General features: G+C 37.2%; 6 protein-coding genes across 34 annotated transcripts in view; 3 read left to right on the forward strand and 3 right to left on the reverse strand.

Annotated features, from left to right (window-relative positions):
* The window catches only part of LOC115623726 (TLD domain-containing protein 2), a 127,050-nt gene extending 125,618 nt beyond the window's left edge, over window positions 1–1,432 (forward strand). For all 26 annotated transcript variants that reach the window (XM_030518219.1, XM_030518220.1, XM_030518223.1 and 23 more), the window contains 2 exons: window positions 84–253; window positions 334–1,432. In XM_030518219.1, the coding sequence (XP_030374079.1) occupies window positions 84–253; window positions 334–469 (306 nt within the window). In that variant the 3' untranslated portion in view covers window positions 470–1,432. The remainder of the gene's footprint in view (window positions 1–83; window positions 254–333) is intronic.
* Window positions 1,433–6,591: 5,159 nt separating this feature from the next.
* On the reverse strand, window positions 6,592–18,633 carry LOC115624397 (egl nine homolog 3). Of its 3 annotated transcripts, none has more exons than XM_030519124.1 (5): window positions 17,703–18,633; window positions 8,190–8,472; window positions 7,994–8,074; window positions 7,579–7,718; window positions 6,592–7,511 (listed from the first exon to the last, which is right to left on the reverse strand). In XM_030519124.1, exons 1-5 carry the CDS (start codon window positions 18,224–18,226, stop codon window positions 7,142–7,144), a joined length of 1,398 nt encoding a protein of 465 aa, XP_030374984.1. In that variant the 5' UTR covers window positions 18,227–18,633; the 3' UTR covers window positions 6,592–7,141. The 3 variants fall into 3 exon arrangements, with proteins under 3 accessions (XP_030374984.1, XP_030374986.1, XP_030374985.1); XM_030519126.1 differs by lacking the exon at window positions 17,703–18,633 and adding an exon at window positions 13,181–13,251; XM_030519125.1 differs by lacking the exon at window positions 17,703–18,633 and adding an exon at window positions 9,295–9,797.
* On the forward strand, window positions 16,486–17,660 carry LOC115624399 (probable mitochondrial import inner membrane translocase subunit Tim17 3). Its single transcript, XM_030519129.1, has one exon. The coding sequence runs from the start codon at window positions 16,775–16,777 to the stop codon at window positions 17,462–17,464; it is 690 nt and encodes a 229-aa protein (XP_030374989.1). The 5' UTR covers window positions 16,486–16,774; the 3' UTR covers window positions 17,465–17,660.
* Window positions 18,634–18,837: 204 nt separating the features above from the next.
* Window positions 18,838–19,928, forward strand: LOC115624398 (enolase-phosphatase E1). Of its 2 annotated transcripts, XM_030519128.1 has the most exons (4): window positions 18,838–18,991; window positions 19,055–19,391; window positions 19,446–19,702; window positions 19,759–19,928. In XM_030519128.1, the coding sequence occupies exons 2-4, from the start codon at window positions 19,213–19,215 to the stop codon at window positions 19,896–19,898; spliced, it is 576 nt and encodes a 191-aa protein (XP_030374988.1). In that variant the 5' UTR covers window positions 18,838–18,991; window positions 19,055–19,212; the 3' UTR covers window positions 19,899–19,928. The 2 variants fall into 2 exon arrangements, with proteins under 2 accessions (XP_030374988.1, XP_030374987.1); XM_030519127.1 differs by lacking the exon at window positions 18,838–18,991 and having other exon boundaries at window positions 19,020–19,391.
* Window positions 19,929–19,967: 39 nt separating this feature from the next.
* LOC115623921 lies at window positions 19,968–22,594 on the reverse strand. Its single transcript, XM_030518478.1, has 3 exons — window positions 22,330–22,594; window positions 20,506–21,604; window positions 19,968–20,442 (listed from the first exon to the last, which is right to left on the reverse strand). Exons 1-3 carry the CDS (start codon window positions 22,592–22,594, stop codon window positions 19,968–19,970), a joined length of 1,839 nt encoding a protein of 612 aa, XP_030374338.1.
* Window positions 22,595–23,672: 1,078 nt separating this feature from the next.
* On the reverse strand, window positions 23,673–25,543 carry LOC115623576 (tetraspanin-33-like). The gene is made up of 2 exons (XM_030517974.1): window positions 25,162–25,543; window positions 23,673–25,096 (listed from the first exon to the last, which is right to left on the reverse strand). Exons 1-2 carry the CDS (start codon window positions 25,541–25,543, stop codon window positions 24,600–24,602), a joined length of 879 nt encoding a protein of 292 aa, XP_030373834.1. The 3' UTR covers window positions 23,673–24,599.
* Window positions 25,544–25,703: the final 160 nt, after the last annotated feature.

Consider the following 25,703-nt stretch of genomic DNA (forward strand, 5'->3'; position numbering starts at 1 on the left):
AAAAAAAGTGCAGCTCCGACTTGTCTTTCATTCCTTTAAATATATGTGCCTAACATTTTCCCTTCTCTCACATATTTTTGTAGGTCTTTGGCGCTCTCACCTCTTGTTCGCTGCACGTGTCCGATCATTTCTACGGCACTGGCGAGTCCCTGCTCTATAAGTTCAACCCCAGCTTTAAGGTATTCCATTGGACTGGTGAGAATATGTACTTCATCAAGGGCAACATGGAGAGCTTGTCAATTGGTGCTGGAGAGTAAGTACCGCTACAAATTTGTTCTAAACCACGAAACCTAACAGTCTCTCTCTCTCTCTCTCTCTGCCTCTGTTAATTAGCGGTCGCTTCGGTCTCTGGCTGGATGGCGATCTGAATCAGGGCCGCTCGCAACATTGCAGCACATATGGCAACGAGCCATTGGCGCCACAAGAAGACTTTGTTATCAAAACACTCGAATGCTGGGCATTTGTTTAAATGAATTTCTGTTTGAAAACAACAAAAAATCATTACGTGAATATTTAATTAATTATATGTACTAAAAACTAAATGCTAAAACAAAAACATCAACCTGAGAATGATATCAAAACCCTCTCTCTCTCTCACACACACACACACACGCACACAACACATCCACACAGACAGACAGAAAAAAATCCAAACTGCAAAGCAACAATTTTAGAAGAGAAAAAAACAAACAATATTTGTTGCGTGTGAAAGAAATGATTAAAAAAAAACAAAAACTTGTGCGCTGCAATTATTTAGTTTTTATATCGAAAGCTAAATTGTGTGTTAATTAATGAAAAGCCATGTGAGGAGCAAACGATAAAGCAAAAGAAAAATACATAAACACACACCCACACACATATATATAAATATACACTAACTGTTAAAATTTCATGCACACTCACACACACACACAAACACACACATACACATTAATTTAATTTAAGTTCTCTGTTCATTTTGAAAATTAAAAAAGTAAGAAACAATTTGTATAACAAAAAGGAAACCGCAATAATGAGTTTGTGTTTTTATTTTTATAATTTAATTTAATTGATTTCTGATTTAAATGTACGCAGTAATAAGCAAAATGTTAGCGAAAAATATATACAAAACAAAAAAATATACATGTCGATATAATTTTTAGTCTGCAGACACAGGCGGTTTTGCAAATTTTAAATGAAGATGATGATGAAGAAGAAGAAGTAGCGAAGATGAGAAACGAAACCTTTTTGTGTAATAATTTGACTTTTATAAAGAGAATAACTTTTATTTGTAACTATTATATTTAATTATTCTTATTTTATGCTAATGATGTTGATTTATGATTTATATGCTACATACTAAAAAACAACAACAACAACAACCACAACAGATGATAAGGAAACAACACAAGAATGAAATACAATTATAATACAGCAAACAAACAAACGAAAATCTCATGTTTTTCTCATTGTTCCTTTCGATTCACTTTATTTCTTCTTATTGATTTTCAGCCATTTATGTGTAAACAGATACGAGTATCAGATAAAAAGCTGTATCGTCGCTCATTTTCACCATTAGAGAAGCACTGAAAAATAAAGGTGTGGTCAGACATGCAAATAATTTGCACACCATTTTTTTGAATTTTCGACATATGACAAGATTAAAAAATTTGTGTGAAAATGATTTGCGTGTCTGACTGAAACCTGGAAAATTTAAAGCGTATTACGACGAATATTTTATATTTAGAAACGAAATTTGAGCTCTTACGCACTTTTTCGATAACTCCTACAATTTGTATTGTTTCAAAAACCGTATCCCTTGTTTCTAAAATGTAAAACATATTTTAACGAATATTTACGAAAATGTGGTCCTACGAATTGAGTTGTCGTTCCAATCGGATGGAATTTTGAGCTGTTTTAAAGACTATATTTTCTATCCTTTAACAAGTGTGTTCTTTGTTAATTCAACGCAATACAAATTCGGTTAAATATTAAAGCAATGGCTTTCAGGAATTGAGAGAATTGGTAAATAATAAAATATTTCATCTGTTGCTTTAATCTTACAAGATATTTACACATTTTTTCAAATTGAATTAAAATGTCCAAAATTCAGTTTGCGTGAATAGAGTTCGGAGTAAGACTTAAGAGAAATGAAAGTTGTAACTGAATGTTTTAAAAATGTTCGCAGATACTGTGCTTTTCAGTTGCCGCTCTAGCGTCAGTGTTGTTCTTCCTCGTCTCTTGATGTGCAATAAGTTAACTTCATCAAAATCTGCTCTACGCGATTCGAGAGACCGGTATTGATTGTCATTGAGAATACAGATCAGAGAGAGTTATTCGAAATCAACATAATTGCAATATTATTGAGCCAATTACGTGAATGATGAAAGAAAGCGAGCAAGAGATTGTATGTCGCTCAACAGATTTGTGGAGCTGGGCATTGATTATCTTCAACATTATGTCCTCTTAATACACACCATTGTAGTCTTGATATTTTCTGGGCATTCTGTTAATTGAAAGCAAGCCCGATTAAAATTCGATCGTTTTTGACTTAATTTTTAATGCTAGCTAGTAGAAGTTAGGACTTTGAAAAAAGTGTTGACATACTGGAATATCGCACATATTCGATCAAAATAAATAAGGTTTATGTATATTTTATTGTTTTCTTTTCAATTTCTTAGAAATTTGACTGAGAGCAACGATATGTATCTATATCGCAGACACCGAATCGAACCTGTATCTAGACTACACTGGTAAATGAAAACAAAAACAACAAATGCAATTGCAATAAAAAGGAAAAACGGCTTTATTACACAGCTCCAAAAAGTGCGCTACATTTTTTTCCACAAAAAATTGACATTGCTTCGAGTTTGAGAATTGCTTGAGTTTTAGTAAAAATTTGAAAAGCTAGGACACACATATACACCGCCATACACACACACACTTATATCATTTCATTTTTTTGCACAGCTGCGAAGTTACAGTTGTAATGGTTTTGGACAGAAAAAAAAACAAACTTAAATGGCTTTATATCCCTTTTGAGATAAAGAAAAAACAACAACTATTGCATAAATATAACTATATTGTACCTATGTATATGTACTATGAGATATTAGCCTATATCTGTAATTAGGTGTAACTTTTGTAGTGTATTTGTGTAGCAAACGCGAACTCCACGCCGACCCCTCATTTGATGTTGCAAATACAGTCGACGCATACATAATATACAAGTATTCTAAATATTCAAAAACAAAAAAGGATGAAACACAACCATTGCTGATATCTGACATGTCAAAATATAAATAATTGTTGTTCATTTGTTAAAAAAAAAATTGAACAAAAACAAGAAGCGCACACAAAGAGGAAAATGAGATCAAAGAAAAATTTGCAAAAATTTATAAAAAATGCAACACTTTAGAGAGAATTTTAGCGAAAACTTTTTTGCACCCTCAACCTACTCCCTACCCACTAACTGTTAACTATAACTGTAATTATATACCAATATATATATATATATACACACACACATACATATAGAGAGCAATTTATGGACTCGCGTCAAAGTGTTTTTTAGACGTTATATTTGAAAAGTGTTTATTGGCTTAACACATAACACACCCGTCTTTTATATACCCAACACACACATACATACATATTTAATATGCGTACACACACACACATACATTCGTTTGTGAGCTTTACCCGAAATGTATGCCGCAGCACAATTTTTTTACACATGTCTGTCGGGCATCATTGTATCCTGTTGTATTGTAAAATTGAAGACTCTCTCCCCCACGCTCTCTAAAAAATGCAAGATTAGCTTGTTTACTGAGACCCACACACACACACACACACACAGACAAAAATAAAAAATTTAACTAATCTTGAGACCAATCAGCGTTTATACAAAGAACAAAAATGAACAGAAACAAAAATTGAAAATATTTTGAAATCGTATATTTGTTGCTTAAAACTGAATGGCAAATAGGCGATGAAAATGAATAACTACGACTATATGTAAACTATCATTAACTTTTAAGCCGATTCATCGATAATACGCTGTCTCATTGCAAAATTCTCCTCAGCTGATTTGGGCGTCAATTAAGGCTCTCCCTTTCGCACACATACACACACGAACCCACACTCACGCACAAATTACGAGCGGTGCTTAAAAGCTTTGTAGTGGGAGGAGAGAGTGGGAAGTGGAGAGCGCAAAACTCTGGAGCTGTCCCATTCGCACCAAAACATTGCTTAGCTGAATCATTACTTTCACGAAAAACTAACTCTCTTTCTCTCATTTATGAAAATTCAAAGCGAGTCACGAAGCTGGCTTCGTTGTTGTTCTTTTATGCATCGATCTTGTCGACCAAACATATCGTTTTAACGAATTCTAAAAGGATTAATTTCTCTCTTAAGTCAACAGACAGATGTTGTCGAAATAGAGGGAGAAAAACTCCACCATTACTGCCTATATTTTTATTTAAACTTTTTCTTTTATAAAACTTGTTTTAAAGGTTTTCCGGTAATTTCGGTGACTTTTTCTGCTGCGAATTTTCCACTTTCTACCACTCTCTTCTACACGCTACTAACTCTCTCAGCCACTCCCGCAAATTAGTCTTAGACGATTAAAAAATTAAAAATATGAAAGTTGTAAATGCTGCATAAAATGCCAGCCCTGTGACATACAAACATGCATACATATTATAATTATAATTATTATGTGTAGTTGCCATTTCGTTGTTGTTCGTTTCTGTGTGCGTTTGTTTTTAGGTGGAAAGTAAACGGCAATTTGTTAAATTGTAACTTCTGTCAATTAAATCGTAGACTGGTGCATACCAAGTGTAAAACAAATGACGAACGCGTGTTTTGTTGTTTGCTAAATTCTAAACATGATTATAATTAATCATAAATTGATGAAAAAAACATAACCTCGTATAGTAGAGAGGGGAATTAAGTAGTTTTTGTTTAACTGTCGTTGGGCGAACGGCAGCCGCAATAATTGCTTTTTATATAAATATTTAAAGGCGCTTAGTAAATGTGTATTGTACATACTCGTTATTATTAGCCGTATCACAGAAAAAGTAACTAAAAATGATAAAAGCTTTTGTACAAATAATTCATTAAATATTTGTCGCAAAAGGCAAAACGTGTTGCCTACTTGAAGGCGACATACTGAATAAACTATTGTGAACTGACATCTTTTTTGGTACGCCATTCAACACCGCTATTGTGAATGCAGCGCTAGTCACTTAATAAGAAATTCGAAATTGTATTGAAAAGTAGAAAATTGTTTCTAGTTGTTGCGCACCAAAAACAATTAATATTAGAAACCCAATCGCACAACAGTTAAAAAGTTAATGGAATTATGCATTAAAATAACATTTACAAAAATTATATGTTTAAAACAAAAAGCAATTGCATTGGCAGCTACAAATGGCGTGCATTTCAAATTCAACATTCTTCTGTGTGTGTGAATTTTCATTTCAATCGCAAATTATTTATTGTTTTTAAAGCAAAGTAAGGTGTGAGACGAACAAATGTATAGCAGACTACAAAAACTATTCAGCAGCTAAACTTTAATGGAGTATGAGTATAGTACAGCAAACATAAAGCTACATATAGATGAGAGAAAGAAGTTAAGGGGGGAATTTATTTTTCTACCAACACAAAAAAGTGCAAAGTTAGCAACTCGAAAATAGTTAAAAGATACTAACAGTAAACCCAGTAAGATTCCAATAAGGCAATTAGAGAGCGCATTCCACCGTCTGTACATTGTAAACAGCGACCGCATACATACAACATACATATATTTTTGAAAATGCTATGTGAGAAAAGTGTAATGAAATGAAATGTGAAGTAGAAAGAAAACCACAAAAATAAAACCATATGCAAAAAGTAGCGAGCGCTTCAAGGCCGATATTGCCAAGTGTGTCACGATAATGATGATGACGACGATGTTAAACGAATTGAATGTTCGGTTGTTTGTTTAAGAACACAAAAGATATGATTCTTCAGTTATTATTATTATGATTAATTAAATAAATATACATACATAAATATAAATAAAATATATCTAGTTCATAACAGGCAACAACAAAAAATCATGTGTGCTACAAATAGCTAAGCAACACATTTTCGAAGACAAATGAGAACAGAAACATATATATAAATACTATATATATATATACGATATGTAAATGTAAATTCATTACAAAAATGAACAAATAAAATGTATATTCAAATATCAATTTTGTTGTTTTTGATTTAGAGCTTTCTTGAAAGAAAATAATTTGACAAATCTATTCTTCATTTACAGTTAACATAAACAGTTGCTACCCAACGTGGAGTGGATGGAGTTCCATTTCCCTATTATTTTATTGTTTTTTTTTACACTTCTGGGCTGATCCACACTATTAACTAGTGTTGCCTGGTTACAGGTGACCATAATAAGACTATAATTAATAAGAAAAACACAATTTTTTCATTGTAATCCATTTGCTCAGCATTTCATTTAATAGAAAAATAGACAAATATGCATAAACATACATAATTATAATAGCTTTGTTGTTAAACACAGATTTGCTTAAATGTATACCAATGGTTTTTTTTTTCTGACCAAATTGAATGAGTTGTTTGTATTGGTTTAATAAATCGGCATTGATACAATATTTGAGATGGCCAATTGTTTAGTGTTTTAGCTGTTGCTTCAGTTAAAGATAATACTTTCGTAGCTAACTAGGCGACGGTGAGGGGAAAGTAAACAAAATAGTGAATAATCTATTTAAAACAAACGACTTGAGGGCTGACAAGGCAGTTACCTAAATGTGTACGACTTAAAACGAAATAAACTTATGAACTAAAGGAGCTTTGATTTACTTTTACAATAAGGTGTAGGTGTAGTGTTATAAATAGTATAACTAGATTTTTACAATGTTTATATGCGTATGTTAGTGTGTGTGAGTGTGTTAAATTAATTTACAAATTTTTGGTTGCGGCAGCCAAAGAAGACATTGACATGTTCCATTCGCTAAGATCCTAGCATCGTTGTTTAAATAGTTAAAGAGGTTATCTAATGTACATATATATAGATGTATATGCATACTGTAGTGTTGTTGCTGTTATTTTTGTTGTTGTTGTTCACTACTTAACAGGTACAGAGGCGTTACGTGCATATCTCGCTGCCCGTTGCACAGGAATTGCTGTTTGACGGCACATTTGCGTTTAACGCGCTGCCCGTCGACATGCTGGCAGGCGTTAGGGGTCTGCTGGCGGGAGCTGTGGCTGGGGCGGGTGTTGTGGAGTCGGGTTCGGCCTGTTGCGCTGCAATGGCGTTATTCCGGCTATTCTCTTGCTTGGCACGATTCAGCGCCTCCTCGCGCTCCTTCGCATCGAAATACCACACAGTAATGGCGTAACGTGTACGATGCGCGGGTTGGACTTCGTGCGGATTCCGTATGTCTGACCAGAAGAATATTAAGCGATCGAACTTCGGCTCAATATCAGCCACTGTAGTTCCAGGCGTGGGACGAATTCTAAAACAGATTACAGAGTTTGTTAAATGACTTCCTGACAACATCCCATTCAAAAGGCTAAACTTACCGCAAAATGCCGCCACTCTCGCGCGCATCCCAATTGATATTCAGGTAGTAAATGGCTGTAATAACGCGTCCATCCTTATTCGGATTATCCACATGCATCACATAATGTGTGCCAGAGCCAGGATAGCAAGCGACCATAGCCTGTGGATCAATAAAGCGAACTTATGAGCGACATTTTCAAACATCAAACGTAGCCATACTGATATACAAAGTCAGAGTATTGTAATTCTTTTTTAGCAATTGTTAGACTAGTTCATATTTATGAAACCACACTAAGTTTTATAGCTCGATACTAATAACCAGCTATTAGCTATAGTATTGATGGAGTCATAGAAACTGTCATAGTTACTTATATCAATTCGTTGAGGTTTTGACTTTGTATAGTATGCTGTATTTAGATATTTAGATGTACACACCCTCGTACGCTCTCTGATGTGATAATTGCCAAGGATGCCGTTGTCCTTCATTGTATTCACACGATAAATAACAGAATCAATCTGCAAAAATAAATACATTTTGAGTATATCATAAAGCTACACGTATTTGCTCAGAACGCAACTCATTCCATGAAATTAGTTGTGCTCCGCATAGGGAATTAATTAGTTTCCTCACCTGATTGGTTAAATAGCAAACATTGCTGCAGCCGGGCTCTGTACCACCCACCCATTTGATTTTATCACCACGTATTTTATCACCACGCACCGCCGATCTAGCGTCCGTGCGCATATTGTGGACGAGTTGGCCATCCTGGAAGGCGCCCGAGTTATACATGCAGCCCACCTCATTCAGAATTTGCAGTCCCTTTTCCATGCCCAGGAAGTCGTCGACCACGGAAAGGCCATACTGATTCATATCGTTAATAATGTTCCGACACAAATCCTCATAGCGACGTTCACTGTAAGGGATATGAGAAAAAGAAAAGTAAGTTATATGGTAAAATGTAATAATACATAATTCGTTAAATACTAGAAATAATGAAAATGTATGGGCAGACAGTTCAAATAATTATATCTAGGACACAGTTCGAAAGGTCACCTTGAATCCGACCCAGTGTACAAGTATGTGGATTGAAACCACCCTCGTGAGCCTCGTCTTATTGCCTACGAAATCTCACCGCTTTACGAAGTGCGGCCGGTGATTTATTTATAACCGCGGACAAGTCTGTTAAATTGTAACCTAATTAATATGCAAAAAATAATTATCGCAAATGGTTTTGTAGCGGTACAATATATATAAAATAATTCTTAGTATTATGTTATTTAACATTTTACGACTTTTTTATGATGGGGTCTTTCCATAAAACGTTGCAATTTATTAGACACGTTTCAGTCACGTAGGCCAACAATTTTTCTGGCATACGCAAAAATTCTGGGAGAGCAATAATTAAATCGAGCTATATGTGTATTTTTACAATTATTACCCAGCATCAGATTAATATTGTATAAAAAGAGAGAGGGTTTATAAGAAATGCCGCTAAAAGAGCAGAACAGAGAACATAGTCGACTCGAAATCGCCAAAGAAATACTATAAATGCACATTAATAAGCAAAATCTGGTTTTCGAATGCCCACAAACAATAAATTAGCGGCATGGCTGGAATGGAAAAAAGAATACAACAAAAACAACGCAAAAAAAAAAAAACATTTAGCATCACGGTTCAGTTTTGTAAGGGTGTACTCAGATATCAGCTAGAATCAAGACTATATGTTAATATTTACCGTTTGTCCAACAATTCACGAAAGTATTGTTCGGCATTTGCTGGATGCGCGGTATGCTTGAAGAAATTTGTATAATCCGTTGTTGAAGAGGTAATCATTGTATTAGGATTTGTTTATTTAGATTTAGTGTCCTTTTTAAATAATATTATTGTTTTTTAAGTACTTAAGATTAAAGGAACTTTGTATATTTGAGTTGAATACACTTTAAAGAATTGCATAAAGTTCTTTAAAAAGTTTATTTTCGTGTTCTTTCTAAAACAATTCACGCATAACTGTAGAAAGTTTCAATTTGCAACCGAGTTTTATTTCTTTTGCGGCATTTGGAAAAGAGCGAGAGAGAGAGCAGGCAGGTAAATATCGTATATCGGCACAAGTTAGACAGTGTTGGCTAACTACTTAGCAGCTGTTTCTGTTTTTATTTCTTTCTTTTATTTATTTTTCTTTTATTATTCACGTTTGTTTATTGTTTTTGCTTAAGTTGCTGCACAACTTATTTGTTTATGCAAAAAATAAAAATAAATTGTTGCTGGCGATATCACGCCGCATTGATAATAAAGTGGACCGCACACGTTCACGGCACACAGACGAATGCCAAGTCATTTGGTAGCATAAGCTAGCACTCGACGAAGTTGACGTCTCTGCCGCTGTCAAAGCCAACGTCGCCGCCGTCACCAACGTCACACGCATTCACACTCTGTATACCCTGTGTTTTAAGAGCATTGAGAATATACACGTATTTGGGTACGCAAATGTATTCAACAAGCAACGTTAAGCATGAATATAGTATATAAAGTCCACCCAAAAAGAAAATAATTTCTTCATCAGCGGGGTAAATCGATTACATTTAAAATTTTCTTTAATAAATTTTAGCTCCTGCTTCCGACTTCCGACATGCATTTTTATTTTTAAACATTACCCGTTAAACACAACCTATTGCATTGTCTTAGCTCCTGAAAGCAACTTGAGCTGTTAAGATAAATATATACAAATGTAAATTCACAATCTAAAGAGTATTTAACTGTCGCGCTTTCCCACCTATAAATTCTCGTTCAAGCGTGTGAGAGAGGGATTAGAGTGCAAGTGTTGGGGCCTGGGAGACAACAGCTAACTCGATAAGCGCCGCAAGGTTTCGTACATTTGAAACAACTACAAACAGATAAGAAAACGAAACTATTAAAAATTCAACACATACATAATTTTGTGATTTGCACAGTGCCGTTTTAAAGCAACTAACAACAACAAAAAATTTGCAAATATTTTTAAATGCTGATAGCTCTGAAATCGCTTTATTTACACTATCAAACAATGTTTGGATTTGTTGTTGCAGTTGCTTGTTTCCGCATGCCCTTCACACGCTTGCAACGCCCACAAACCAATACAAACAAATAAGAAACAAGCAAAGCAAACACAAAACGCAATACACGCTCATGTTGTCACGTAGCCCAAAAGCCGCAACAGGCACACAGTGTATATCTACATTCATACATACATACATACACATACGCACTTCGCTGCGCGTTAGACGAGCAACACGAGAAGGAAGGGAATGAGGGCGGCGGACAGCAAAAACATTCGAAAATGTTTTAACAAAGCAGAAAAAAAACACAAAACAGACATATGAAAATGAAGAAGAAACGTCAACATTAAACATTAACAACGTCCATACTGTTAAGCAGACAGCACTAGAGATGAGCCTGGCCTCGCATAACATGGCCACAAAATGGCACGTAATTTCGTTTTCGATTAATGATAATTATGACATGTAATAATAATGAGAATTAATATGGATGATTAATTCCCAAGTGTTTAGGACATCTAATAAAAAAAATAAATAATATTCATAATTAATTTAAACGTTTTTCGGAAACTGAAACAGTTTAAGTGACAGATCTGGAAATAGAGCTGCTATTTCTAAAAGATACATATTCTCGCATAAAAATTTAAAACCGAATAATTGTAAGCATTTTCACATTATACACTTTTAAAGATACAAGTATGTGCAGAGTACTCGTATTGTTTAATGAGAAAATTTGAAGATTTTTTGTTTGATTATTCATGATTTTTATACTTTCTTTCGGTCTAGCACGAATACCATATTTTTGTTAAGCACATCCCATGCACATCACTAGTTGGCACGTACAACAACGTTTGTGTTAAAATAGGTCAATAGCCCAGTTCAAAGACGCTGCGAGCAAAACGTGGATTCAGTCACAAGCACACACACAGATACACACGTAAATACACATACTATACATACATACCAGTACATATGTTCACATATATATTTCTATCTGTAGAAGCGCTAATTAAATCAAAGGGCTCCAAGCAACAAAAGGGCATACATACATAACTTTATATGTATATGTGTATGTATGTATGTATCTATGCTGGCGTAGACAGATTGTAGCCCTTCATTTGATCTATTACTACGTGATACTACGTCAAACGCGGCACGTGCACCAAAAGCACAGACGAGTTTTTCCATTCATGATGGGAAGAGAGGCAGAGGGTGTAGATTTGACGCACTCACGACCTTCTTGAGGGCTTGTCAGTTAGGCAAAAGGAGAATTTACCTGCTCGGTTGCACGCAAAAGACATGTAACAGCTGTAGCGGTGCGCAGGCGCCTCCCCTACATAAGCAGATTGAATCGATTAACATACATAGTACATACATACATATATATGTTTGTATGTGTGACCATTAACAGAAATCTATGTAGTGGCGAAACTGCATTAACATTACAGCTTATTTAAGGCACTTAACTCTACTTCTAAAGGCATTGTAAAACACTTTTGGATTTCTATACAGATTAAAATATGTATAATACTTCATTTTGTGTGTAGTTAATTTTTGAAATCAGCGTAGATAATAAAAATATAATCTCGATAGTTTAAACAACGCACTTACGCATTTATTCTCACATTCATTTCATTCTCATTAAAGACTTTGTCACCCAGATAAAACTTTTATTTACTACCTCAGATTTTTGTTTATTTATATAGTATGATGTATTTTTGGAACATCTCGTTAAAAAGAAACTAATGATTAAAATTATATTTCGTACCTTCTTTTAGGGATTTTTCTCTGCCCCGAGGTTACACTTAAGTACCGTTTCAATCTTTTGCCACTAAGTTTTTACCACGTCAAAAGTTTTCTTATACTCGTACTAACCGTAATAGTCTAGCTCGCTGGCAGTATGTTGTTGGTTAACATTTATGTTAACCGCATGTTAAACGAACAGACAGCCAACATTTCTGGTTGGTTCCCATTTGTTCATTTTGGTTTCTTTTTTAGCTGCCTTTTTCAGTAATTTTTGTTATAATTTGCTATTTTTGCGCAATTTTGTGTTTTCATTTATTTATTTGGTCCGCGTGACTTAAACCAACAGTTGGTCAATCAATTTAACACAGCTTAGATAAATTAGCAGCAAATCTGTTAATATTGTTGTTGGTATTAAAAATATATATGTACATATGCTACGAGTACATATAAAAAAACTATGCGACATGAGATCATGCCACATATACACAGAATAGAGATGCTAATGTTTATTAAACAATAACAAACGTGCCTCACAACTATCTCAAGATGTTAGGCATTTAAGATTATTATCACGGCATACATATGTACATATACACGATTTTAATTTAATGCACAAATGATAAGGCGGTGCCTTGGCTCCGAAAATATCAAGCACGTACACAGGCGTTATAAGTGATACGTAGCAGAAAAAACGGATAGCGATTAGAACAAATACAATCACAACCTCAACACGCCAGAAATTTGCGAGACTTATCGATGAATCAGCTGGCACTGCATTCTGAGAAATTGGAAATTGCGTACATGCGAAAAGAATGTGAATTGCACTTATGTATATATACTTACCTACATACACATAGACACAAGCGATCAAAGTAACAGATACTGTATATTAACTTTGTCTAGAGATACATTTTTTACGACGTGCCAAACAAACAAGCATCAGCAATTCACTGTCTTGTGATATACAAGTACTTGTACCTACATATGTATACACATATGTATGTATGTATGGTTCAAAAAAATTTAATTATTTGTTTTGATAAAAAAAAGCATTAGGACTAGCTAGGTATTTTAACAGGAGTTGACAAACTAATTCAGAAAGTAAGTAAAAATAACAGCTAAGTAGATGTGTAAATAATTATTATTTGCTCCATTTTAAATGGAGCTTTTTAAGCCCTTTTTTAGCTTCCAATGCGTACCCAATATACTTGCAACTAAGGCTTTAAATGGAAACAAACGGAAATATTCCACGGTAAGTGTATCTCTTCCTTTTATCTGTATATCGACAACTAGAAGGTATTGCCCGTCTTATGATGGGCTTAATATTTTTGCTTACAATTATAAGTTGCATTTCTCTTCCGAAACTTTTTTAAAATTTCTAAAGGAACTGCCAATAGCAAATTACTTTGGTACGTTCCTATACATACATATGTATATTGTATGTACATACATATGTATGTACATTTCTGAAAAATAAAAATTATAATACTTTGAAATTAAATTGTGAAATTTTTAAAAAATTAAATAAAAATATTGTGGTCGCCTTCCTCTGCGATTCTCATACCAAGTACCTAAGTGCTGGCAAATTGAGAATGAAATAGTGCAATTTTTAAAAAATGTACTAATAAATTTTTGAATGTAAATTGTGCAATTTCTGATAAATTAAATCAAAATATTGTGGGCGCCCTCCTCTGCGATTCTCATACTAAGTACTTAAGTGCTGGCAAATCGAGAATAAATAAGTGCAATTTTTAAAAAATTTACTAATAAATTTTTGAATTTAAATTGTTCAATTTCTGATAAATTAAATCAAAATATTGTGGGCGTCCTCCTCTGCGATTCTCATACTAAGTACTTAAGTGCTGGCAAATCGAGAATGAATAAGTGCAATTTTTAAAAAATTTACTAATAATTTTGTGGATTTAAATTGTGAAAGTTCTGATAAATTAAATCAAAATATTGTGGGCGCCCTCCTCTGCGATTCTCATACCAAGTACCTAAGCGCTAGAAAATCGAGAATTAAATTGTGAAATTTCTAAAAAAAAAAATAATAATAAATTTGTGGATTTAAATTGTGAAAGTTCTGATACATTAAATCAAAATATTGTGGGCGCCCTCCTCTGCGATTCTCATACCAAGTACCTAAGCCCTGCAAACCCGCTTCTTAGTGCTCACCTACACAATAAAAGACAACTTTTGCCCAAATTTTAGCTTACTAGCCCTTACCGTTTGGGCTGTGCGTTCATCAGTCAGTCAGGACAAACTGTTTTATATATATGTATGTATGTATAGAGATTTATCTGTTCACACAACTAATTAAATAAAATGTATCAACAATTTTGGTTACAAACTGCGCAACAAAATAATTTCAACGGCAGCGACAGAAACGCAATAAAAACAAGAATGGAGTACTAAAGTCAAGTGGACCGAACTCTTGAATACACTTTAGATATTTCCACAAAAATAATATTAAATTTTTTTTTTTAATTTAATTTTGCAATACTAAATTAATTAATTAAATTAAAATATTGCGCGGGATAGCAGGTACATAGGTGTGCCTGTTTTTCCGCATGTAAGTGAGGAATGCTTCGGGAAAAAAGACAGAATGCCAAGGTTACTCCAGCTCTAAGTTTTCTAAGATCCTTGCGTTCATACAGACAGACGGGCGGACATGGCTATATCGACGCGTCATACTAATAAAGAATATTTGTATATCATTTGTGGAGTCTGCCACGCATAGTTCTGTGTGTTACATACATTCGTACTAGACTAGTATACCCTTTTTCCCGTTGGGTACAGGGTATACTAATTACAAGATGTGGAGAGGTGTGAAGCTAACGTCGGCGCCAAGTTATAAAGCTGACGCCAATTACGACGCCTACGTAATGAGTGTGTACGTGCCGGCCATATGCGTTGCATTGCAGTGCACGTAATGCCTTTCTTTGAGACACACACCACACATACATATTTATGTCTATATGTACATATACAACACGCCTTCGATTGTGCATTTACTACTACTCCTAAAGTTAATCTAATCAGAATGCAAATATTTGTTTATGTCAATGCCAACAAAAACAAAGAAAGAGAGAGAGAGAAAAAGAGAGAGAGAGAGAGAGAGTGGGAAAGTGGCGACTGCGACGGCGACAGCGCTGCTTCATAAATTAACAGCTGGCAGTGAACTCTAGCAGAACTGCAGTCATCAACGTTTGCTTAGTGGGAACGGCACGTATTGCTTATCGCCAACAATTCGCAAAAATGTCGAAGGAGGCAAAAAGGGGTCAGACCAGAAGACTTGCTAATCTGAGAAATGAGCTCGTAGAATTTATACCTTACAAATAAAAGTGTTTGAAGAGGTGAACGCGTAAATTGGCCACCGATTTCAAGTAGGTGTATTGATAAGATGCGAGTTTTAGAAACGAAGCAACTTAATAATATAGCAGGTATGTACTTATGTGTATCGGCCAAGAATAACGCTCTGGAAATACTATGATGGTTGGTATAGTAACAAGCATTGCCAAAATAAGGCCTCAAAGGTATATTTTTCAGGTATAATTAATGATCATTAAATAAATAATACATAGTCTTCAATAGTAATTAAATTAAAAATTTATTAATTAATATTAAAATCTATTATAACAAGAAAGGAATGCTAAAGTCGAGCAGGCTCAACTCTTAAATACCCTGTACCACCCCACAAAAAAGAAATTAAATTAATTTAAATAAATTAAATTAATTAACTAAATTGGATCAGAAAAAATTAGCAAACTCGTCCTTTCTCGGGCTCAGGAGAATCTGTATACCAAGTTTGGTTGTTCTAGCTCTTATACTTTCTGAGATCCTTGCGTTCATACAGACAGACAGACAGACGGACATGGCTATATCGACTCGGCTTATCATGCTGATCAAGAATATATATACTTTGTGGGGTCTACAAAGCCTCCTTCAGTGTGTTCCATGTGCACTCGCACAAAACTAATATAGCCTTGTACCCTTTGGGTACAAGGTATAAAAATCCATACCTGTTTGATTTAATTAGAATTAAGGAACTGAGATCGATTCTAGGTGAGATTGAAAATTATGGAGTGTTAAATTTAAACGCTGCAGTATTATATGTTCTTTCTTGTATATCATAATTTTGATCACTATGATCTGATATCATTGAACAAAATTGTTAACAAATTCCCAATTTGTTGCAAGGCTGTACAGAGTGTATGATTGTATTGTCAGTGCAGGTAGCACCAGATTGCTCCAAATTATGTTTACTCGAAAAATTGTTCAAAAATACACGTTTCATTTAAAGCCAAAGGCACACACACAGATTACCTGTGCACCATTATTGTAGACACTTAACCAAACCACATCAAATAACTAAATTCGCTAGATCAGCCAGAAAAGGGGACTGGTGAACAAAATTTGTGAATTTTCGACATCAACATGGTCGAATACAATCGCCAGCCGTGTCCCATACGGATTGTAGAGGACTGTGGCTGTGCCTTCATGATGGGCTGCATCGGTGGCTCACTCTTTCAATATATTAAGGGATTTCGGAATGCGCCGACGGGTCTGACTCGCCGGCTCTATAGCGGCGTGGATGCGGTCAAAATGAAGACACCAGCAATAGCAGGCAGCTTTGCCATCTGGGGCGCCACCTTCAGTACCGTGGACTGTGCAATGGTCTATTATAGACAGAAGGAAGACTCGTGGAATTCGATAGTCAGTGGCGCTGCTACGGGCGGCATTCTCGCAGCGCGCAACGGACTCAAGGCAATGGCCAACAGCGCATTTGTTGGGGGTCTGGTGCTGGCGATGATCGAGGGCGCTGGCGCAGCAGTGGCCACCATATATGCCGCCGAGTCCCTGGAAGACGCAAGCAAGCCGCAGCGTCCTCAATGGGATTATGTTGACTGTGAAAACAGTTTGGCCAAGAATGAAGAAATTCTAGACTTGGATGCAAGAGCGGTACAGGAAATTGTCAAGTTTTCGGAACAATGCAAGGTCTATACGCCACTGGTGGTGGCACATCCCGTTGATAAGGAGAACGAGGAAGAGGTGGAGCAAAAGGAAGAGCCGCAGGAGCAGCCTTTGTCCCTGCTGGAGAAGGTGAAGCTAGCGAATCTATTTTAAACTTTTCTTCCGGCCGTTTTACGTTCAAAATTATGTGCATGTATTGACGTTGAGTAACAAATATGGAGCATTGCGTCCCTCCTCGTATAAGTATTTCTAGATATATATGTATATATATATATTTTGTAAGCCCCTCACGTCTGAAGAGCAGTAAAAAACTACGTCAGTCATTGTGCGGTAGCAATAGAAAGACAAATACTCGTATACATAAATATAAAGAGTAAGAGAGTTCACTCACCTGCCGGTGCCCATGAAATTGGCATCCGTCATGCCAATCTGATAGCTGGAGCTTTTCTCGCTCTGATTCCGGCTCTGACTGCTACTTGCACTGCTGGGCGGTGCCGGCGGTGGTGGCATCAGTTTGTTATCCATATTATAGCTATTGCTATTAACTATAGCTGGCACTGATGCGTCCGACGCACTGTCCAGATAGTTTAACAAATTGTTCATCTCATTAGGCCAGCTCTGGGCCTGGGCTGCGGGCGTCATCATTTGCGCTGTGGAGCAATTGGCCCCGTTGTGACCTCCATCCAACGACGTGGCTGCCACTGCCTGCTGCAACTGTTGCATTTGTTGCATCTTATTGTTGTTTTTCTGGCGCGCCAGCAAGCGACACTCCTGGCGATGCGAGGACCAGTCGATGTGCTGATGATTTGTGGAGCAGTAGTAGATGGTTTTGCATTTGGCACAGCGAAGCAGCTGCTCGGTAGTGCCGCAGATGGCACAGCGGGGCGTCTGTATCTGTTTTTGTTGTCTCTCCATGCCCGAGATGAACCGTGCGTGTCCTTGCCTTGTCCCCTGGTCTTAGTTGCTTAAGCGGCGCACACACATACTCGCATTGGCGTCTACGACTTCGACCGAATTTAACCTTGAACGCGTCGTCACAGCGACACCGATTTCGAGTGGGTGTTTTTTCTTGCTTGCAGCCCCGCACCCGTTCTCACACTCTCTTGCACACACACGCACAACAACAACAACAACAAATACTGTTTATCGCGTTTGCAGCTGTTCTCGAGGCGCATTCAGTTTTTTTTGCAATTATAGCGAAATGCGATGGTTTTGGCCAATTTGCTATTTACACAATTTCACCAACAGCGCCAACAACACATACATACATACATGTGCATTCATGCATATGTATGTATTTAAATCACGTAGGCCACTAAACAATATTAAAATAAACTGCCTATTTGTTGTTGTGTTTGGTTTTATGCTCGTTGGTTTTTTGCGCTCAATTTGATGTTGCGTGCTTCTTTCACAGCCCTTTATAGATTATTGCACTGCTTTGACATTTATTGCTACGTGGCACTTTGCTATTTTGCGCAAAAATCCTTATTTCAATCAATGCAAAACAAAAAAAGTGAAAATTATTAAAATACAATTTCAGTGCTGGATAATGTTCCAAGCCGCACTATGCTAACCAGCACTGCTTTGCGCGTCGCCAATAGTGGTGTGCTAAGTGATACGTCAGCTATCGACTTCGAGTCTTTGTCATCGCTGTTATCAGCTGTTTGTGCCGCTTATCTTGTAAATATTGCTCTGCATAGATTACTGTGGAACTGTGTATTAACATCATGCCGAAATCTCTAGAACTTATAGCCAAAGTAGTCTTAGTGGACATTGAAGGCACAACTACTTCTATCAGCTTTGTTCACGATGTCCTCTTTCCGTATGCTAAGAAAAATGCATTTACATTTTTGAAGGACACTTGGTCATCTGATGAGACGCAGAGACTCGTCCAAGAGTTGATGGGGACGCCGCAGTACGTTGAATATGCAGCGACTATGAACACTGATGGCGCTAAAATTGATAACGTCACCGCTTTCATACACTATCTTATCGACAAGGATTTGAAGGTGACGCCGCTGAAAACGTTGCAAGGACTAATTTGGGCGAAGGGATATACAGCTGGTCAGCTAAAGGGACAGTGAGTATGGCACGATCGTTCAATACATATTATTTTAAAACTATTTGCTGGCAGCGTGTACGAGGATGTGCCTGTGACTTTTCAATCCTGGCGTGAAGCCGGGCTTATAATTGCCGTCTACTCCAGTGGCAGTGTAGCTGCACAAAAGCTAATCTTTGGTCACAGCATAGCTGGTAATCTGTTGCCACACATCAGCGCACACTTCGACACCCACGTGGGCCATAAACAGCAAGAAGAGTCCTATACCAACATAGCAAAGGCGCTGAACGTGCCTCCAGAGGAGGTGCTTTTTCTAACGGATGTGGTGGGAGGTTTGTTACACGTTTTACTGCTCCACGCTATCGGTCACTTTTATTGATATTTACAGAAGCGGCAGCAGCGCGTGCAGCCGGCATGCAATCTGTAATACTGCAACGACCGGGAAATGCTCCATTAACCGCAGATCAAACAGCTTCCCACAAAATTGCTGACAATTTTCTGCAGTTGCGTTTGAGCAAAACGCCCTGAATAAAATGTTTTCTACTATACATACTAGAACGGATCAAAAAACTATATTTATGACTAATGCTGTCTGTTTTATAAAAAAGCACGATCTACGCTGCACAGTTCGTCGGCACTATCATGCATATCGGGTTCGTGCCGACAGGAAGCCTTGGAGCTGCGGTGGGATTGCCGTGAACAGGACTTTACTGTGCTGCCAGAGCCGTAGATTTTGCGTAGCTGCTGAAACTTGTTGCTATTGGCGCCATCGTTGGCCACCGTCGGGCAACGACTACTACGATTCGTGCTTGCTCCGCACTTCTTTTTGCTACTGCGCTGTTTGCTCCGCTGCTGATTGCTGAGACATGCATGTTGGAGGCCCTCGCTACGACACGTGTGCGTCAGCTTGCCCACCTCCGGACCCCAGTAGGTGGGACCTTCCAGCAATAGCGGCGCCGATTTTACACGCTGCCTCATCATTTCCATGTGCAACTCATATTCCCGCTCCTGCAGCGCTTGCTCCGCCTTGCGCGAAGCCAAACGTATGGACAGCAAAGCTTTGTGCGACTCACTATAGTAAAGTTTGCCAATGGAAACTATTAATATCTAGGAATAGGATTCGCGGCATACTTACTTGAGCGAAAGGGATTTCCATGCAGGCGTTTTGCGCACCTCCCAATCGAATTGTGGTGTCGGATCATGGTAGGTACAATTATTCTTTAACTCCTTTACCTTCTTGCGAGACACTTCCGCACGTAAAGTGGCCGCCAGATTCGGTCGTGCCACGGGATGCATGGGCGAAGCGCTGCTATTGGCATGTGATGCGGCACGTCTGGGCGACTCAAGTTGGAAAATGCTTAGTGGTGCCTTGATATGAGCATCTTCCGTCTTGGGTTTGCTTTTCGCACGTCTGGCACGGCCACGCACACGACTGGATGCGGCGCTGCTACTGCGTTTGGAAGACACTGAAGGGGATTCAATGTGGATTTTGGGCACATCACTGGACGCGGCGCGTGTAGGAAAGTAAATGCTTTGATGTGCCAAGCTTTGCGGCTTTGTAGGTATTTCCTCACAGGCTATGCCCTGTAAATCGTTTACCGAGAGGGATCTGCGAAGCCTTTCGCGGCGACATTTTGCGCGCTCTGCAGTGTGCTGAGCGGGCGCCTTGCTGGTCTGTGTACTGCTGGTGCTTGTGGTTGTTGCTTTGTGACGCTCTCGCTTAGACGTATTTTCCGTGCGTTTGAATTCCTGCTCAAAGTCCTTCAATGTTCGCTTAAAATCGGCCACTTCGACAGCAAAGTCATGCTTAAAGCTATTCAAACGACTCAAGTCCCGTAGGCAACGGCTGTACTCATCATTTAGGCATAAGTTGGGGGTAGCGGCGGGTATGATGATGGGCTCGCAGTGGTTGGGAGGCAATTTATGGCACACCTGATGAGCTACGGGTGGCGGTGTCGGTACCGGCACCGGTTCCATTGGCTGCGAAATGGGCGTAATATTAGGCGCCAGAAATAAGGGCGCCTTTTTCTTTTTGCTCTTCGCACTCCCAGCTCGCTTTTTCGATTTGCTCTTCACAGCTATGCCACAATAGTTGGCCAAGGCATTTGTGCCAACCGCACTTGTACATCTCTCCAGCGGATTGGCTTGACTGCGCAGCTCACGGCTGGTGGATCGAAGACGCTGCAATGTGGAATAAAACTCAGCCTGATGCAGATGCTTCACATCAGAGTAATCTGAAAGGAATTTTATAATACAGATAGGTTTTGAAAGAGCTTAAAGCCGTTCTTCAGATACAAATTGCGATAAAAGGACAAACTCAACTTACAATTGATTACTTTCTTGTTTAAATTAATAGATTAAAAGGATAACAAGATTTTATTTGGGGGGAAATATGAATAAAAGCATTATTATAATGTAGCTAGTAATCGTAATTGGCTAGGAATTGTGAATATATATATATATGAAATCGAAGTCTAACTTTCGAGTCACTTAGAACGCGAAGAATGGCTTCAATTTATTTTAAGATATATAGATATATATAGATATAGATATATATATAGATATAGATAGAGAGAGATAGAGAGAGAGATATATAGAGAGATAGAGATATAGATAGAGATATATATCTATATAGATATAGATATTCTATATATATATATATATATATATATCTATCTATATATATATCTCTCTCTATATATATATAATATATATATATATATATATATATATATATATATATATATATATATTTAAATAGTTGTCAAAGTTGCTAAGTTTAAGCTTAGCTTAATTTAAATAGAAACTAATTGTTATTTGAATACCTTTAAAAAATAAATAAGGTCGCTCTTATTACTGCTTGTTACTAATTTTTAGCACTATTAATTATTTTTTCTACCAATAACAGCTATTTGTTCACCTTCAATCACTTGCAGGACCGTAAATCGAAAAATCTCACCTGGAATGCTGTCATAGAACTTGGCCAAGGATCGTATGCCCGTATTGTTGGTCCATGTTTGTCCCGTTTCCGTATCCGCTTTAGTGCGCGCCTTGCCCTTATTATGACATGGCTGCTTATTTGTTGCTGTTGTTGTTGACGTTTGCTTGCCCATATATGTTTTGGGTCGATTATAAATCGGTGCTGGACAATTATTGCAGGGATCTATGGGCACAGTGATGCAGGAATTTAAATATGTACGTCCAGTATGAGCGCGAGTGCCCATCATTCCCATATAATTGAAGCAATGCACTCCTCCGAACGTGCTTTATCAATATTCTATATAGTCGTTTGTTGGGCCAACTGTTGCCATCGGTAACGCTTACGCTAAATTTCTTGTTTTTGTGCACTTCCGTTTTAGGCTGCCATTTCGCAGGGTGCGTAAAGCGTCCCATCAAGGCGCAAAGTATCCAAGAAGTATTCCTAGTTACGCCTTCAAATTATACAGCAATTATCATACATAGGTATGTATGTATGTATTTGCTTCACATATCGGTCGCCAAGTGTCACGTAAGACGCGCCAACAAGCCCCAACTTTCTCTCCCACACCATATAAGTTCAACACCGCGTTTCAAACAGCACAATGCAATAAGAAAAGAGGCGAGTTGGTCATATGGGTTTCACTTATCCACTAAAAATCGCCCTTTAAGAAGTCATTTAATTAAGAAAAAATATCTATTTTAGGGAGTTCTTATTTCTAACCACAGATAGTTATACTGCTTTTTAAAAGAATAAGGAATATACATACAGAGTATGTATTTATATTTTTCTGCGGTCTACCAATAAATAAAAAGTGTAAAATAAAATCAATAATTATTTCTTCCAGTTCAAATGAGGAATCTTGTGGCTCAGAATTAGCCATTTCCGATCCTGGCCTGCTAGCATAGAAAGTTACGATCCTTACTATACATTTAATTATTGCCCTTCATCAATGTAAAATAGGCAAACCATCAGCTTTTATCTTTCTGAACGATGCAGAAATTTTCTAAATAGGTATGATTATGAAGCGGTTTGGGAAAATTTTTAGGTTTCAAATTAACTTGACCAGAAAATATTTGCAAATGAAGTGTGAAAAGCATTTGATTTGACTGAATAATTTTATATAAAGTAATGTTCAAGTTAAGAGACTCGAAATAAAATTATGTTATAATAAATATTATATGTCCATTTTCACATTCAGATCTAGGAGTTATTTCACCCATAGAATTTAGTCGAAAAATGTTTTAAAAGTTGATTCATTTATTTATACATTTATTATGTAGATATATATGTATAGGTATATTTTATTATAATAAATTGCATATTTATCGATTGTTTGTGGAGCTTAATTACTTTGTTTTTGTTTTGGGTTGTTATATGCTTTGTTTTACATATGTATGTATTTGGATTTAAATGCATTTTATTTGTAATTTACATTACAGAATAAAATTTAATTTGCGCCGAATTTACTTTGAACGCAACACGAATCACAAAATTTACAAACTACCGACTAAATGCGCAGACATGATTTAAAAACACACCTGTTGTAGCTACATACAATATTTATAGATGTAAGTATATATATATATAAATCAGGTCTTGGATGCCTACACTCCCAGACCATTTGAATTTTAATTTTGTAACTATTCTTAAAGATTACGCTTCTTGAGTCTGCGAAATTCTATTACGTACACAATTATGTATTGTATGTCTTTTGTTTGCAGAATTGCACAAATATTGAATATTGTAAATTGTTGAGTACAGAGATAGTACGAACATGATGTTTAAAATACAATTAGAGTTTCTTTAAAATGGCAAAGTTTGTTCGTATGTATATGTGTATATGAGTGGTTAGTAGAGTGCATATTTATGTATATTGAGTATGCTGTGTATAATTTAAAACTAGACGGTGCATGCATAAAATACTACATGTGAGTGAAATAATACATTCTGTAACGATAGTTTTAAAAGCATGCTGAATCTCAAAAACAAACATTGAGGAATTGTGCTTGTTAAAAGGCAAGAAAACGTGATTCATAGGCAGTATAAAATGACGAAGATAACAAATAAGACATGTAATACGGAAGTATTTGAGCACTGCACAATGTGTGGTGTTTGGCACACCAATACCAATATTTTAGACCAGATTTATGGACTCTTCATTCTCTGTGTCCCAGTCCGATAGTTCCGCCCATTCAAGTGTGGTTGTAGTAGTCGTCGTATGTGTACCCGTACATCGGGTGCTATGGAACTCACGCCGACCACCGGGACTTCTGCAAATCGATCTGTCCCTCGAGAGTTTTGGCCAAATAGATGACAAACAGTTGGATGAGCGCTATGCCCAACAACATGCCTGCAATAACATACAAGTTACGCTCGGCCCACACATGGATGATCTCAATGCAGCCCGACGTCCAGATGCGTTTGCTGGCGGCTGCCACCGAATGCTCCTGCACACCATAGCCGCACATAATGTTGACTAGACCAGAGCTAATGTCTGTGGCATTGATGCAACAGCTGTAGGGTACTCCACACTTCTCCACCGATGGCGACGTGCAATTAAAATACTCGTTCTTGCTCCAGTCCTGATAGCCACCATTGCTCAGGCCACAGCATTTGAACTCCTGTTGGGCAAAGTCAATGAAATTTTGCAGATCGCTATCGTCGCGATAGGAGTGTATTATCTTATCCGTGAACTTCTCCTCCAGAAAAGAGTTCATATTCTGCGGGAACACAAAGCCCACGATGGCTGCATACCAGACAATAATTTGTAAATATCATTTCTGATCAATTAAAATACCTAAAACAACTTACCTATGGCCATTTCCATAAGGAAGAATATCAGCAGACACAAGGAATAGAACTTAAGCAAACATGTATTTTCGCGCAGTGCACCCAAACAACCTGCAAAGCTGACTACAAACACCACTATTCCCGTTATAATCATGACCAGCGATATATTCAAAACAACATCGTAAATGGTCTCCACTCGCACCCAGCCATTTGCCTCCCATTTGTCCATGAAAGCGTAGATACCAATGCCGAGTAGAATACCGCCAAAGAGCCAAAAGAGGAAGTTCAACAGGAATATCAAGTACTTCACACAGGAGCTCACATACGTGAAATGGTGTGGATGTGGGTGGCGCTCGATGCCACAATAGCCACCACCACCGCCATGATGTCTGTAGTTGCTCATGGCTTTGCTGTTAGTTTGTTTTGGGTCTTTTCTTACGCAGTTTTTTTTTAAATCAATAGAACTTTAACTTCTCCAGCGATTGCGATCTCGAATGAGTATTTATCAGCTCTCTTCCTCTTTTTTTTTACTTTGTGTTCATGTAAAAACGCCTTCTTTGCAT

Source organism: Scaptodrosophila lebanonensis, unplaced genomic scaffold (assembly GCF_003285725.1).
Source record: "Scaptodrosophila lebanonensis strain 11010-0011.00,11010-0021.00 unplaced genomic scaffold, SlebRS2 tig00000053-arrow-pilon, whole genome shotgun sequence".
NCBI lineage: Eukaryota > Metazoa > Arthropoda > Insecta > Diptera > Drosophilidae > Scaptodrosophila > Scaptodrosophila lebanonensis.